The sequence below is a fragment of the Rhea pennata genome, chromosome Z (genome assembly GCF_028389875.1).
Source record: "Rhea pennata isolate bPtePen1 chromosome Z, bPtePen1.pri, whole genome shotgun sequence".
Lineage (NCBI taxonomy): Eukaryota > Metazoa > Chordata > Aves > Rheiformes > Rheidae > Rhea > Rhea pennata.
Window position 1 is genome coordinate 21,643,253 of NC_084702.1, and position 13,644 is coordinate 21,656,896.

General features: G+C 40.6%; 1 protein-coding gene across 1 annotated transcript in view; it reads left to right on the forward strand.

Annotated features, from left to right (window-relative positions):
* SH3GL2 (SH3 domain containing GRB2 like 2, endophilin A1) overlaps nt 1-13,644 on the forward strand; it is a 99,263-nt gene that overhangs the window by 71,151 nt on the left and 14,468 nt on the right. Inside the window, exons 2-3 of the mRNA XM_062600609.1 lie at nt 8,724-8,792; nt 10,724-10,796. Of these exons, the coding sequence (XP_062456593.1) occupies nt 8,784-8,792; nt 10,724-10,796 (82 nt within the window). The 5' untranslated portion in view covers nt 8,724-8,783. The remainder of the gene's footprint in view (nt 1-8,723; nt 8,793-10,723; nt 10,797-13,644) is intronic.

Below are 13,644 nucleotides of genomic sequence, written 5' to 3' on the forward strand. Positions count from 1 at the left end.
CAAGACTGTAGTTTAGTGTATGCAGATTAGTTGGGTCAATAGCCAAGACTAAACGTTTGTCTTCATAAGGAGTGAAGGTGGGCACTGCCCCTCAGCTAGTAGCTTAAACCACTGATGTAGGAAAGTAACTTGTATAATTTTTTGCTGGCATGAGCTGAGAAAATATTTTCCAGGAGAGCAGTGTGGGCAAACAATGATCTTTTGATCCTTGTTTCTCCTGAGCTTAGAACCTGTGTGGATGGACCGAGCATGTGTTACTGTATATGGGATGAATAAGATGGCACATCTTATAAGATGTCCGCAGGCATTGTCCACAATGTCCACAGGGCCACTAAAGGGACTGTGTCATCATACTATTACCATCAGAAATACCGTAAGCAGTAGATTTTCTGTTCCACTTTCTTACTGCAAAAGAAGAGAAGATTGGCACATCCTCTAGCTGATATATCCAGCTTTTTAATGCCAGTTTCTTCGCTGCTGCTAATACTGGTTGTGTTCTGGGAACGCAGAGGCAGTACGGAAAAGCACAGGATGTTCTCACTGTTCTCAGCTCTCCGACAGTTCTTGTCAACAACTTTTCTATGCCAGTTTTGGAGGTCACTCTAAGCTGCAAAGGTGCTGGGGTTGTGACTGGCTTCCCGGTAAAACATTAGTTTTGCACAGTAGAGGACCCAGCTCCTGCATGAGTTTAAACATATGTATGAGAAATGGGTTCTGTTGGTTGTCGTGGAAGCACTACAGTATCTCATTTGTCAGCACATCTCTGTAAGTGCAAATGTGCAATACGGATTTAGTTTTGTGTCTGCCCTGTGGCAGTACGTAACTTCATCACTCACGGGGGGTGCTTCTATGCAGAGACTTTCCCTACAGAGATATGGTGCAAGGCACTGCTACACCAGCACTTTCTCAGCTGCAGTTTGCTTGCTCTTGCTCTGCTGTATTTCCGTCATCGGACAGCCTCCAATGTAATGCAGTGGCATTGCAGCAGTGGCTCTGCAGTGACTGCTGTCAATGTAGCAGCCTGCAGAGGGGCAGGCACGCTCTCTGCTGTGGTGCATGCTGATGCTGAATCTCACAGAATCACAGCATGGTTGAGGTTGGAAAAGACCTCTGGAGATCATCTAGTCCAACCTCCCTGCTTGAGCAGGGTCACCTAGAACATGTTAGACAGGATCTCATCCAGGCAGGTTTTGATTATCTCCAGAGAAGGAGACTCCACAATCTCTCTGGGCAACCTGTGCCAGTGCTCTGTCACTCTCACAGGGAAGATGTTTTATATTTAGGTGGAATTTTCTGTTTCAGTTTGTGCCCGTTGTCTCTTTTCGTGTTGCATGGCACCACTGCAAATAGTCCAACCCCATCTTCTTGACACCCCGCCCATAATGTATTTGTGTACATTGACAAGATCCCCTCTGAGTCTTCTCTTCCCCAGGCTGAAGAGGCCCAGCTCTCACAGCCATTCCTCATAGGGCAGATGCTGCAGCCCTCTGATCATAGCCCTGAATCTGAGCAGCTCCCTGCACAATGCAGAAGCTGCAGCAGCTCTGCATCATGGTCCTTGCTAGTAGGCTGAAAGTAAAGCAGAGAAATGCCTGATCCAGGCATCGCTCTTCCCCCCCCCTCGCCCCGACCTTTAGCTCAAAATGAAAAAAGCCAAATTACAGTATGATTTTAAATAATGAGAGGAGGATCACAGACAGGTTCACATAGGGTTATTTCTTATACTGTGACCATGCTAGAGGTGGAGATCTTGTTCTCTTATCCTACTTAGGAAGAAATAGTTCCACTGAGCCATTTTGCCTTTGCTTCAAACCAACGTTGGCATCACTGAGGTGAGAATCTGTCCCACAAAGATTTTCCTTCATGACTCTACAAGCTTTAGCAGTAGCTTGCCTTTAGCATTGCCAAGTCCCAATTTCTGTGCTCATCACAAGCTTTACAAACACATTTGTCATTTCTGTGGCCAACTTTGCAGGCTTTCAAACCTGCCCCCAAGCTGTCAGTAGGGCTTTTAACAGGGCTATGGGCCTTACTTGTAGCAACTCTGAGGACTAGCAAGGCCAGGCTTTGTGCATTTAGAGATTATTTAGAAGATGCTCTACAAGAAACGAAAGCAAGCTGTCTGTAGTCCTCCTAGTAATCCAGTCTTATCCTTCCCTTTTCTCTTGAGCTTTCCAAATTCAGCTCACCATCTGATGTTGAACAGTGAACTATATTGCTGTGATTCTTCATCCCACAGCTGCAGGGTCAAGGTATGTGATAAGACCTTTAGCATAGCCTAGGTCAGCATTGGATAAACTTACCAGGCTGGTGTGGTGCTGAGGTGGAATAAACCAGTGATTGCAGTGCTATCAGGGAAAGCAGTAGGTAGGGAGTGTACAATTTTCTGATTTAATACATCTATTAAACAATAATAAGGAAAAAGAAATGATATAACTTATCTGGCAGATGCTTACCTTAACTACATCACGAAGATTTCTGTTGGATATGTGCCTGATGGCAAGTAATAACAGGTGCAAATTAATGCTAACAGTTTTCCCATGTGGTAGGCAAATGTTTTTCTTCATTTTGCCAATGAGAAAACAAAACCTCAATAGCATAATCAAAGTCTCAGCTTGAGTGAAATGCTGGAGTCCCCTGGAGACTTTGGTCTCTCCCTTTTGTTTTTCCTTACTGTCTTCATGACCCTTTATAGCTCTGGCTGTAAGCAATGGAGTTGTAGTACTCACTGCTGCAGGAGAATGATCCCATCTTATACAGCTCTGCTAATGATCTCCAGCTGGTGTTATGGGCTACTCCTTTTTTTCTTTTTTTTCTGATTTTGGATCTTCTGGCTTGTAAATCAGAACTTCCCTCACCTGGACAGATGATCCTGAAAAGCTTGAGTAAGATCACTCTACCTCAGTTAAATCACATGTTAGTTTCCTTTGTGATACAGAATAAGGTGCTGTAAACTTGTGGCATTTACTGCAGCCTGTTGGGTTTTCTGAAGATGAGTTATCATCACATTAATCTAGAAAAGGTGTCTCTTTTCTTTTGTATTCTATTGTCAAGAAGAGAAGTTCCATATACAGCTAATTTACTTAGACTTTTGAGGTTTTTTTTCTTTTTTCATATTGTAATTTATCTGAGTTTACCAGAAAATCTCTCTTGCTTACTATTACTGCTGAAAGTGTGATTTGCCACAAGACTTGTGCCCAGTTGACTGTAGAGAACCAAGGCCATGATCATAAATTTGGATACCAGACAACACCATTTTTCTGTTGTAACAAATTCTGATATCTTAAGTACCAAACTCTGCAGCATCAAACAGATGGAAAAATTAGCCTGCAAGTGGCAGTTGTCTTATTCTAGCATGTGAAGTGACAGAGGGAATAAAAAAAGTCTTGACTAAAGACTGTGCTTTATATAAACGTTCTTTTTCAAGTGTTTACTCTTTCTGAGACGCCTACAGTGTTGGCAGATCTTCACCATGTTTACGCAGAATTCTTCTCATTAAATTATATATTTTCCACTCTCTTTTGCATGCCATCATGCAAAATGATGGCATGCTTTCTTGTGTTTGCAGTGCTAACAAATCAGCACAGCATTTGTAGTCTGACTGAAAATCTTAACCTGACGATGCTTACTGCTGTCACCCTGCCTCCAGAACATGAAACCTTACAATGACAGATAAAAGTCAAAAAGGCCAAAGCTGTGTGGAAGAACTATAGAAATCTGTGGAACAGATACTTAGAGATCAAGAGAGACATCACAGGGTAACTTGTATTTAATAGAACTGGGCACGAACTGAAGAGGACATTATTTTTCCCCATCACAAATTTGTAAGCTCCCTTCACAGCTGTTCTCTGTAGCTTTTCATATTAATAAAGGTTGGTTCTTAAACTACTGGGTGGCATTTGGTAGAAATACAATGTAAACAGCCTTCCTTTTTAGGGATGCAGAAATTATTCCATGTAAACTGAACTATGCTGCAAGTATGAGTCAATGTGGAAGGACTGACCTCCAAAATACTTGAATGGGAAACTGAATCTGGGATGGCAGTAATGACAAAGGGCATTCAGAAGAAAGAGGAGTGCTAGATTAGAGTTTGCAATGTGCTATATAGGAGCAAAAATGTTGCAGTGCTCTCTATCTGAATGCCACAGAGAGACTATCACTTATACTGGGGTAGCTGTCTTGCGAAGATGGTGTTCAACTTGCCTCATAGCCATAGTCAATGTACTGTGGTGGCAAAACATCCAGACCTGGCTTTCTGTCTCTAAATGGAAGCAAACCTGTGCTGTACCTATGCTGCCAAACTACTGTTTCATAAAATAAGTAGAGCTGAAGACTCGGGTGACCTGAGTAACTATGTAGTTTGATGCTGATTTTGCAGTATTTTCAAGTTCAGGTTTATCATACTGTACAAGGTTTCTTTTGATAGTAGGGGGAGATTTGGTAGATAATTGTTTGAACCATGAATTGTTCAGAAAGCAGTTTAATACGATCTGGTATTAGAAGAACATAATTCCCGTGGAGTAGCTGCTTAATGCACATTTGATTTGCATTAATGTCTTGTGAGCAGTGACAGATGACAGTGTTGGATTGGTATGATCATTAGTTAGAAGACTGCTTTATGGGAAACTGTAAAAGTGATCATCAGTATATTCTGTGAAAGGCAGTTGGCATTTTCAGTGTATCCATAGTGACTGCACAGGCATTTTTTTGGCCTGTACAACATATCGCCAATGAATCAGCAATAGCAAGAAGATAAATTGTACAACTATATGAAAAAGAGAACAAAAAGCTTCATAAGTATGACCAAAGTTTTGGTGTTTCACATCTGCTGCATCTACCAAACTACATTCCTGGTGTTCTGTGTACTGTCAGCTTCTACCAAAAACTATGTTTTTTAAAATTTTCAGAGAGAAAAAAGCAGGGTTTCCTTTCCTCGCTAAAAGCAGGATTCCTACCACCCTTGTAGTCTCCACTGAAACCATTCTGACCAACAGATGTTAGGTTAATATTCTGCATGAGTGGACACAGGATCCTTATGCAACTGGACTTTGCTCCAAGGCACACAGTGCTTGTTTTTGGTTGTATAATATACGGGATCAAGGTTTTAGAACATCATGATGTTAGATGTAGAAAAACATCTGCAAATTTTTGGTGAGCAGCAGACCTTTTCATTACATATTCCCCCCACCCAAAATATGCTTGTTTGTTCAAAACTTTTTTAGTAAGGTTTTAATAAAATATATTTTTTTTTTGGTAATTTATTGTGAAGGCTTTGGAAGGCAGGATGGAATAGTTAATCAACATTCGAAAGGGAAGGTTTGATCTAAAATTGCTAAATAATTTTGGCCCTGATTTCTGTTGCAGGAGACCCAAGATTAGGTCTTGGTTTTTCTGCGTGCTCATGCCCACTGGTCTAGCAGGAGATGTATTATCACCATTTTAAAAACAACTTAAGGGTCCAATTTTCATTTGACTGTAAAACAAGAAGCAAAATGTTGAAACCTTCGCCTATATGATAGGGCAGAGGAGACTTTTGTACTCTCGCCAGCTGTATCTGTTTGCTGAGAATTTTGCAGACTGCTTCTGAGAGCAGATGAGAGCAGATCCTCAGCTGATGTAAGCTGACATAGATGCATGACTTCTCATAACCAAATCTGATAATTTCAGAGAGAGGATTGTGGAACAGCAGCCTTAATTAAGTACTTTAACAGTTGTTTTGAAGCCTAGATGTAGAACAGTTAAATAATATCTCTGAATTTTGTCAGTACAGTGATGACAGAGGTGTGGGCTCTGCTACATGTGCTTATGCTTTTGCTGCATATGCCTTTGTCAGGCCCACAGCTCCCACAGGACGACTTTAGATTACGGCCTTCCAATGGGCAATTTAATATCCTCCTCTGAGCAGATTTCCCTCTTCTGACTTAGAGACGGATTTAGCTCTTGACGTTTTCTTTCTCTTAAATTTGAATCTTTATTTTGATTGCTCTACTCTGACTAGTGACTGCCTGTGGCTTTTAAGAAAAAATAATAGTTAAGTTTTCAAGGAGGATTGTGGTTCAGCTGCTCTTTTCCTGTGGTCTGTCAGCTCTTTTCCAAACCAGATTTTTGCTTGGATGGTGATGGTACTGCTCTGAAGGCCTGTGATGCAGGTGACCCCCAGAGAAGAGACACCCAGACTGAGAAGAGCTAGAGACTTTATGGCTCATCTTTCTACTTCGGCTCATCTCTGTTGCCTGCAGTAGTTGACCAAGAACTTCACAAATGAAATTTTTGTGCGGGACTTGGATGTTCTTTGTTATCTTAAATCAGTGAGTCAGCTTTTTTCATTTGATACCTTAAAGCAAGGAGTCATAAAATGGGATTTGAGACAAATATGGACAGAATGAGGATTTGTTTTAAAAAAGGAAAGAATACTGAGAAAAAGGAGGGATGCATTGCCTTGTTGTCTTGGCGGTGACTGCTCCTGCTGGCTGTGGAGCAGCTTTACTAAATGAGAGTCTCCTGCATTTCTCAGTGAGGAGAATGATGGGAAAGAGCAATTGCAAAAGTTTGTAGATCTGAGATGGGTTCTTTAGGGGCTCTCTGGGGATGGTGAGCCATATCTATGCAAATCCTCATCAACTGTGAAGAGACCTCAAGCAGGTAAAAGATAAAAAACGTGAAGATACAGCTAAAAGAGCTGAAACATTGGTTACCTTTGCGTGCTAGACGTCTTTAGAGGTCAACTTTGGTTATTCAAAATCTGTTTTGAATATTTAGGTAGTATTATGTTTGTTTCTTGTCCTTTTCAGAGACTTGAAATCTCTGTGGTAGAAAGCTCCTGTGCAGATTTTGCCATCTCAACCGTAGTAGGCAGTACATGTGTAAAACATTCATTCAGGGGTTGATGAAGAAAGTTTCTGACTCGTCTTTTATGCTTATTCTGTTACCAAGTTTCACGGAAACTGCAGATGGATGGCAGTGTTTAGGACATTCAGTCCATCCCTTGTGCATTGCAGAATTGTTTGTAATAGTACTGAGTTTCAAATCTAGGAATTTTTGTTGCACTTCACTAATCTCTGTCAGGCACGAGTTCAGTGATATGGACACAATCTCATCTGCATTCAGAGTGATGACAGGGAAGTATCTGCAGAGATTTTCAAATCCATTCTGTATCGGGAAAAAAAGATAGTAAAGTTCTTCTGTTGTTTTCTCAGGAAGTTTCCAAGGATTGTTGTCTCATTAGTAACTTGAATAAGCTTTGCTTCATTAATGCAGCAGTCTGGTTAGTGAGAAGTTGACAGAAAACAACAGAGGTGAGAGCTCTTTCCCATTGTACAGAAAATAATGGTCTGTGTTATTAATGGCCTGGCTGTACTGCAATTGCAGTTTATAGAAATGAGCAAATTTGAAATTAATCAAATGCCTCTGTTTTATTCACGGAAGGGGAGTGATTGCCCATATGTCTGTCTTCTCTTTATATTAAAAGTTGTAAAAAAGTTAACAGAATGGTTGTAACCAAGAGGGGAAAGAGTGCAATTTTTCTTTCATTTATGCTTGTGTAGTGCAGGAGTCACTTTACTGAAGTTAGCAGTTACACTCAGTTAAAACCACCTAAGGAGGATTCAGAGACACCTAGAAAAGTATGTGAAATTAAGTAACGTTCAATATAAAATGCTGAAAATGGGAAGAAAACAGAAAGTCATGTGTCTGATAAATTTCCCATGACAAGTACCAGTGCAGAGGAAGATTACTATGTTGACTGGATCATTTGTGTCTGACTGACTTGTGAAGTTACAGGCTAAAACACTTCGTGACTAACAGTTCAATTGCTAAAAATCCGTTTTGACTATTGCTGCATAGCAGTCACCATTTTAATCTGTTATTGTCCCTATAGCTGGCAGTAATGTGAAACTCAGTTCAGTGTGTTCAAGCATGAGTCAGAAAAATGAAATGGTAACACAGAATCATTTCCTAACTGTCTTTCAGAGAATTTTACAAAAAATGGCAAAATTTCCAGCGATATGATACTGAAGTTTCCTTTTTTTTTTTTTTTGCATTTGGACTGTTAACTAGGTGTTTTATATATAAACGATGTGGCTTTCAATTCTTTCACATTGTCGATGTAGGTTTTTGTAGGTCTGGTTTTAGCTTGAGTAAATTTGTATCTAAGGGTTTTTAGCTGTGGGGTGTTTGCTGCCTGTTGCCTTCGGGGTGATTTAGAGTCAGGGCTTGGAAGCGTCTTCCTGCTCTGGCTTAGGTATGATTATTATCCTTGGTGTTGCATTAAAATGTTCTGGGCAGTGCAGCTAAGGGTATTTTTTCGTGTCTGATGAGGTCCTTTTAGTTTCTTGCATCCTTTGGCCAGTTCATTCCATGAAGACACCTCTTTTTTGACCATGGATATTTCTGTCTGCTGAGGACAGTTTTGTTATTGTTGATTACTGGTTTGGTAAGTTCAAGGTGTAGATACTTACTAGAGAAGGAAGCAAAGGTGTGATTCTGCAAAGATGTGGCAGTATGTAACTCTTCTGACACCACCAGAAGATTGGATCCCTGACAGTTAAACGCTAATATATATTTTCTTAGTGTTTAACATGAAATGAAGTGTGTTTGAAATAAGTTTTTCTGAAATAAAGAATAGCACCTCTGAGTGTTGTGAACTTACAGAAAAACACTTTCCCATGAAAGTTAGATTTTCAGTTACTGCTGAATCTGTTATTTTTTTTCTTTTGTAACTACAGAAAGTGAGTGAGAAAGTAGGAGGTGCAGAAGGAACCAAGCTAGATGATGACTTCAAAGAAATGGAAAGGGTAAGTTTGAATACAGGTATGTATATCCATTATTACGGTTTATTTTCTAGGATTGAGTTTTATAAGCTTTTGTCCCCAAGTCACTAAAGTAATTTTGGAAGACTTAGCTTTTTTTTCAGCAGACTGAGCTTTCGGTTCCATGGCCCTTTTCATTCTATGATCAAGAAATACTTAATATAGATGCAGTCTGTAAAATGCTGGTATTTCTGACTTAGACTAATGCCAGCTACAAATTAGCTTCAGGTAAGTGTAGAAGATCCCTAGAAAACAGAGAAAACAGACACTCTGTCTAAAGGATGGCCAAGATATTCCTTTCTTGCTGCAATGCAAGCGCTGCAGTGTTGTTTTCTCTCCCTCCCCCGTTTTCCATTTGAAGTGCATGCAAGTACAGAAATTGCCATTAAAAATTAAGTTACTAAAGAAGATTTAGAAAAATGATGTAAGATTTAGAATGGAGAATAGGACAGTGCAAAGCCAGGGGTGAGTCCCATGCAGAGCTTGTGGGCGACACAGGATGGTGCCCAGGGATGAGGGAGGAGAAAGGAGCAGGCTTGTGGGCTGCCTCCCCGCTCCCACTTGGCCCTGTGCCCCCGTGTCCCTTGTCAGCTCTTCCCTCTGTGGTGGATGTGTACCTGCTGCCTGTCCCCAGCCATCTGTTCCCTCACCCCCACTCTCCTCTCCAGCCCTTTCTGGGCTCCCCACTGGGCACTTCAGCTATTTCTTTACCCTCACAGCCAGTCCTCTTCTGCTTCTTTGTGTAAAGCAGGGAGCAAGACGTGGCAGATGGCAATGGCAGCGGAAAACAGGAAACAGGTCAAGAGCAGCATGCTGTAGTCAGCTTATTTCAGGGCCTCACTTCGAAAATAGGAGCTCACTTTTGTTGCAAAGTTTGCTCTGTGGGACACGAACTAGCTGGCAGAGAAGTGCAGTGTGTCTTCATGAATGCAGAGCGTGGGAGAGGCTAAGGAAATCCCAGATACGGAGAAGTGACATTTCTTTCTTTGAGGCCTGATTCTAAGAAGGATTGGATTATCTGCTGGAAGATGCATAAATCTCGCAGCTCCCAACAAAGTCTGTGGATACAGATGGTGTCCAGAATCTCTGAGATGAACTGTGATTGCATACTGTTCCTCTAAAGCATTAAGCAGTTTATTGAATGCAGGGTAGTTGCATACTTCAGTATATGTAACTTAGAAAGCTGATGCAGAAAACCTTTTAGGAAAGTAAAGCGGAAAGAAATACTGATCTTCAGTTCAGAATAGTCACTCTTATTTTAAATTACTAAATATAAAGTAATTCTTTATTGATTGAGCCCAAGGAAATAAAAGGTCAGCAGCTCCATGGTGACAGATTTCTTGAGGTTGGATGCTGAAGGAGACCTATTCTTCCCTATCCCAATTTTACCAAAACTGACCTTGAAGGAAACAGGCAGCTCCTTTCGTCTCCGGTGGGTTGTTTTAACTGACAATTACTTCCTCTTTGTTTTTCGAGTTATTAGGAGACCAAAGAGTACTAATACTTCCATTAGCTTTCAATGACCTTTTCTAGGCAAAAGTTTTTGCTTTTGTGGACATGTCTTCAAGTGGTGTACACCTCAATCAGTGTAATGCAGTGAACTGTAAGAAATTCCCCGTGCAACCTGAATTGCTCTGTACTACTATTCCTTTGCAGCCTGAGTAATGGTCTCACTTAAAGAGTAGTTCTGCTACAAATTGAACAATGGGATCATGATTTCAGTAGTTTTTCAGGCATGCTTCATTATTACCATTCTGGTACCAGTGTTGAATTTAGTCAACAGCAATTCTTAGGGACAGCAAAATAAAATAATAAGAGGAATTAAAAGAATTTTTAAGAATAAGAGAGGAAAGAAAAATCTTCCTTTTGTCTAACATCTTTTCATGTTTCTTTTTGTTTAATTCTCTCTGCTTTAGAAAGTGGATGTCACCAGCAGAGCAGTTATGGAAATAATGGCCAAGACAATAGAATATCTTCAGCCCAATCCAGGTATTATAATTTCACAGTCTCACAACACTTGCAGCAGCACTTGGTTAAAACATTTTTTTATTCACTCATGTACCGTCTGATGGAGCTCACCCTTAGTGTTGCATTTAAGATTAAAACAAAGCCAGTGGAGCTACTATGAAGTGAAAAGAACTGAGACAAGTACAGGCTTCTGCATTAGGCAGAAGGAGCTGTTTTTCTTTTGTGTGTCTGTGCTTTAAAGGAAGGGCCATCATGTGCTTATTACACATGCTTGCTGTGTTTATTAGCAAGGAGCTGAGTGCCAGGGCACTGAGCAGGCTGGCAGATCACAGGTCTGGTGGTGTTGGTGGGTAGCAGGGCCTGACCTACCACTTGGGAGGGAGTAGGGCAGCCAGGGGCTGTGCCGGCAGAGATTCAGGTGCCTGCTGTAACACAAAATAGAAACAGTGCTGTTAGTCAGGTGGAGTTGGGCAGTTCCAGGTGCTGTTTTCCCTTTTTTTCCTTTCCTATTTTTTTGACAAAATTCTGAGAGATAGACATGAGAAAAATACTGTTCTTGTAAGTTGTTCTGGAAATACATAGGACTGGCACTGCAAAGGTATGAAAATCTGGAGAAGATACAGCTCAATTATTTTAGCTGTGCGACTGAAGGGATGACCTTGAGGCTGTGATTAATAAGCCATTAGACACTAAAACAATCAGTGAGCTGTCCTTAATGCCTGCAAAGCACTGACAAAAGTGTGCGTAAGACCTTGCTTTGCTCCTGTGTGAGCATGGAGGGCTAGACAGTCCTTTTGCAGATTGCTGAAAGATGGAAAAAGATCTAAAATAGCCTCCTGTGGTGTACAGGGAAGAGACAATGTCCGCACTATTCATCTGACCCTCTGAAAGTTTCCTGTCCTCACTAGAGTTACTGCAAAAGAGCTGATGATGGTGAACTGGGGAGCAGAGTAGACTGTAGACCTAATCAGAAGTGACTATATTAAACCTTCAAAATAGAATTAAATGACTGGTTTCCAGGAGGGGCAGGACTTTGTGGTCGAGCTTATGGAGACCTGCCAAATGCTTCTTACAAGGATCATGATGGGAAGCTGTAGAGGTTACTAGGGAACCATTAGATCAACTTAGAGGATTCCATAATAAACTGAGAATGGAAGTTTTTTTACACTGGCATAAATCAAAGTTAGTTTCACTGATGAAGTCAATGGAGTTAAGCAAGTGCAGAATGAGTGCAGAAATAAAATTAGGTCCTTTGACTAGCATTTTAGAGTTACATTGAAGAACAGCCAAAATTCAGGGGGAGCAGTCAACATTCATTGGAATTCAGCTGGAAGCAGATTTGAACTGATAGGAAATACTTTATCTCCAATGTGACAGATGAGAGAGTGGTGCTAGTATAGCTTAATTGGTGATATTTGTAAGTTAGATCACAGAGGGAAAATGGATAATCTGATGCTGCTGCCAATGGATGAAAAAAAAGGAGAAAGAATATTTATAAGTTCGAGAAGTGTTAAAGAGAAAATAATGATGAATAAAACAGTTTCTGTGTCAACAGATGGAATACTGTTTGTGACTTCGGTCCAGAGCTTCATGGCTCATGATCAACAAGCACTCTGCAGGAAAAGCAATAGGCTTGACAAACATTATGGGGCTAGTGATAAAATTGTTAACTACTGTCAAGCTGCCGTTGTGCAACATAGTATAGACTGAGTAGTAAGCTTTGGCTGTTTCATGCTGCTCTGGCTGCCTTCCTGACACATCTGAGTAATTATGGTTGCTGTGAATCACAAAAGAGGCTCACATCACCAGCAACAAGCAAAATTTCTGGAAGTAGCTCAAGGTATGGTTTCCATCACCTGAGGCTGATGCAGAAAAGAGCAGCCCCTGTACCTCAGCTACACATCTTTCATCTGCTTGCTAAGCATGTAAGAAGGATTAGAAAATTAAACTGGTAGTAAGAATGAGGAATATTTATTTTTTATCATATTGAATGAAATCATGTTGTTCATCCCACAGATGAGCAAAGGCAGCAGGTACAGTAAGAGGAAAGCAGGATTGCCTCCCTCAGCTCTTGTCTGGTCTTAGATAGGATTAGGCCAATTGTGAAATTGCAAAAAGCTGCCCATAGTGACAGAATTACTTGGAAAATGAAGGAAATTCTTCTCTAAATTTCTCCCTATATTACTTTTTAACTGAGGCCGCAAAAATGGTGGCTTCCAATATTCCCTGTTTGCTTTCTCATTTCCTAAAAAATAGAAATACTAATAGAAATATAGAAATATTAACAGAAGTAAATATAGAAATATTAATATTAAACAGATATTCCTTACCAGAAACACTTAACAGAATATTTTCCTTAAAAGCTTATCTCTTTTTAGTAGGAAGAAGAGGTTTTGGGATGCAGTGCGCATGGACGCAGAGAACGTCCGTATGCAGGATGTTCTCTGACAACAGCAGTATGCTTGGGTAATAGACTACAGAAGTGCTAGAGATCATTTGGCTGCATGATATTTTTGGAATCAGTAGATGAGGCATACAGTATTGTCCAACTTTACTAAACAAGCTTTGTCGACTTCCCAAATATGGAAAAACCTGCAGGATGGCTGAGAATAACTAAGATTGAACATGGTGAAGGCTCAGAGCTTTTCTTGCAGATGTACACAACCATGATTTAAAGAAAAAGAGATGCAGGATGAACATGATTGAGAGTATCAGGAATGAGCAATGCTGAAGTTTGCTTCAAACTCTCTTGTGGCAGCCATTCTTATGATTCACCATGTTAATACTTGATGCTAAGGTGAATCATTAGTGATACCCTTAAAGGCAATGTAAAGAAAGGGCATGCAAGTGGAAAAAGAATCAGGCATTC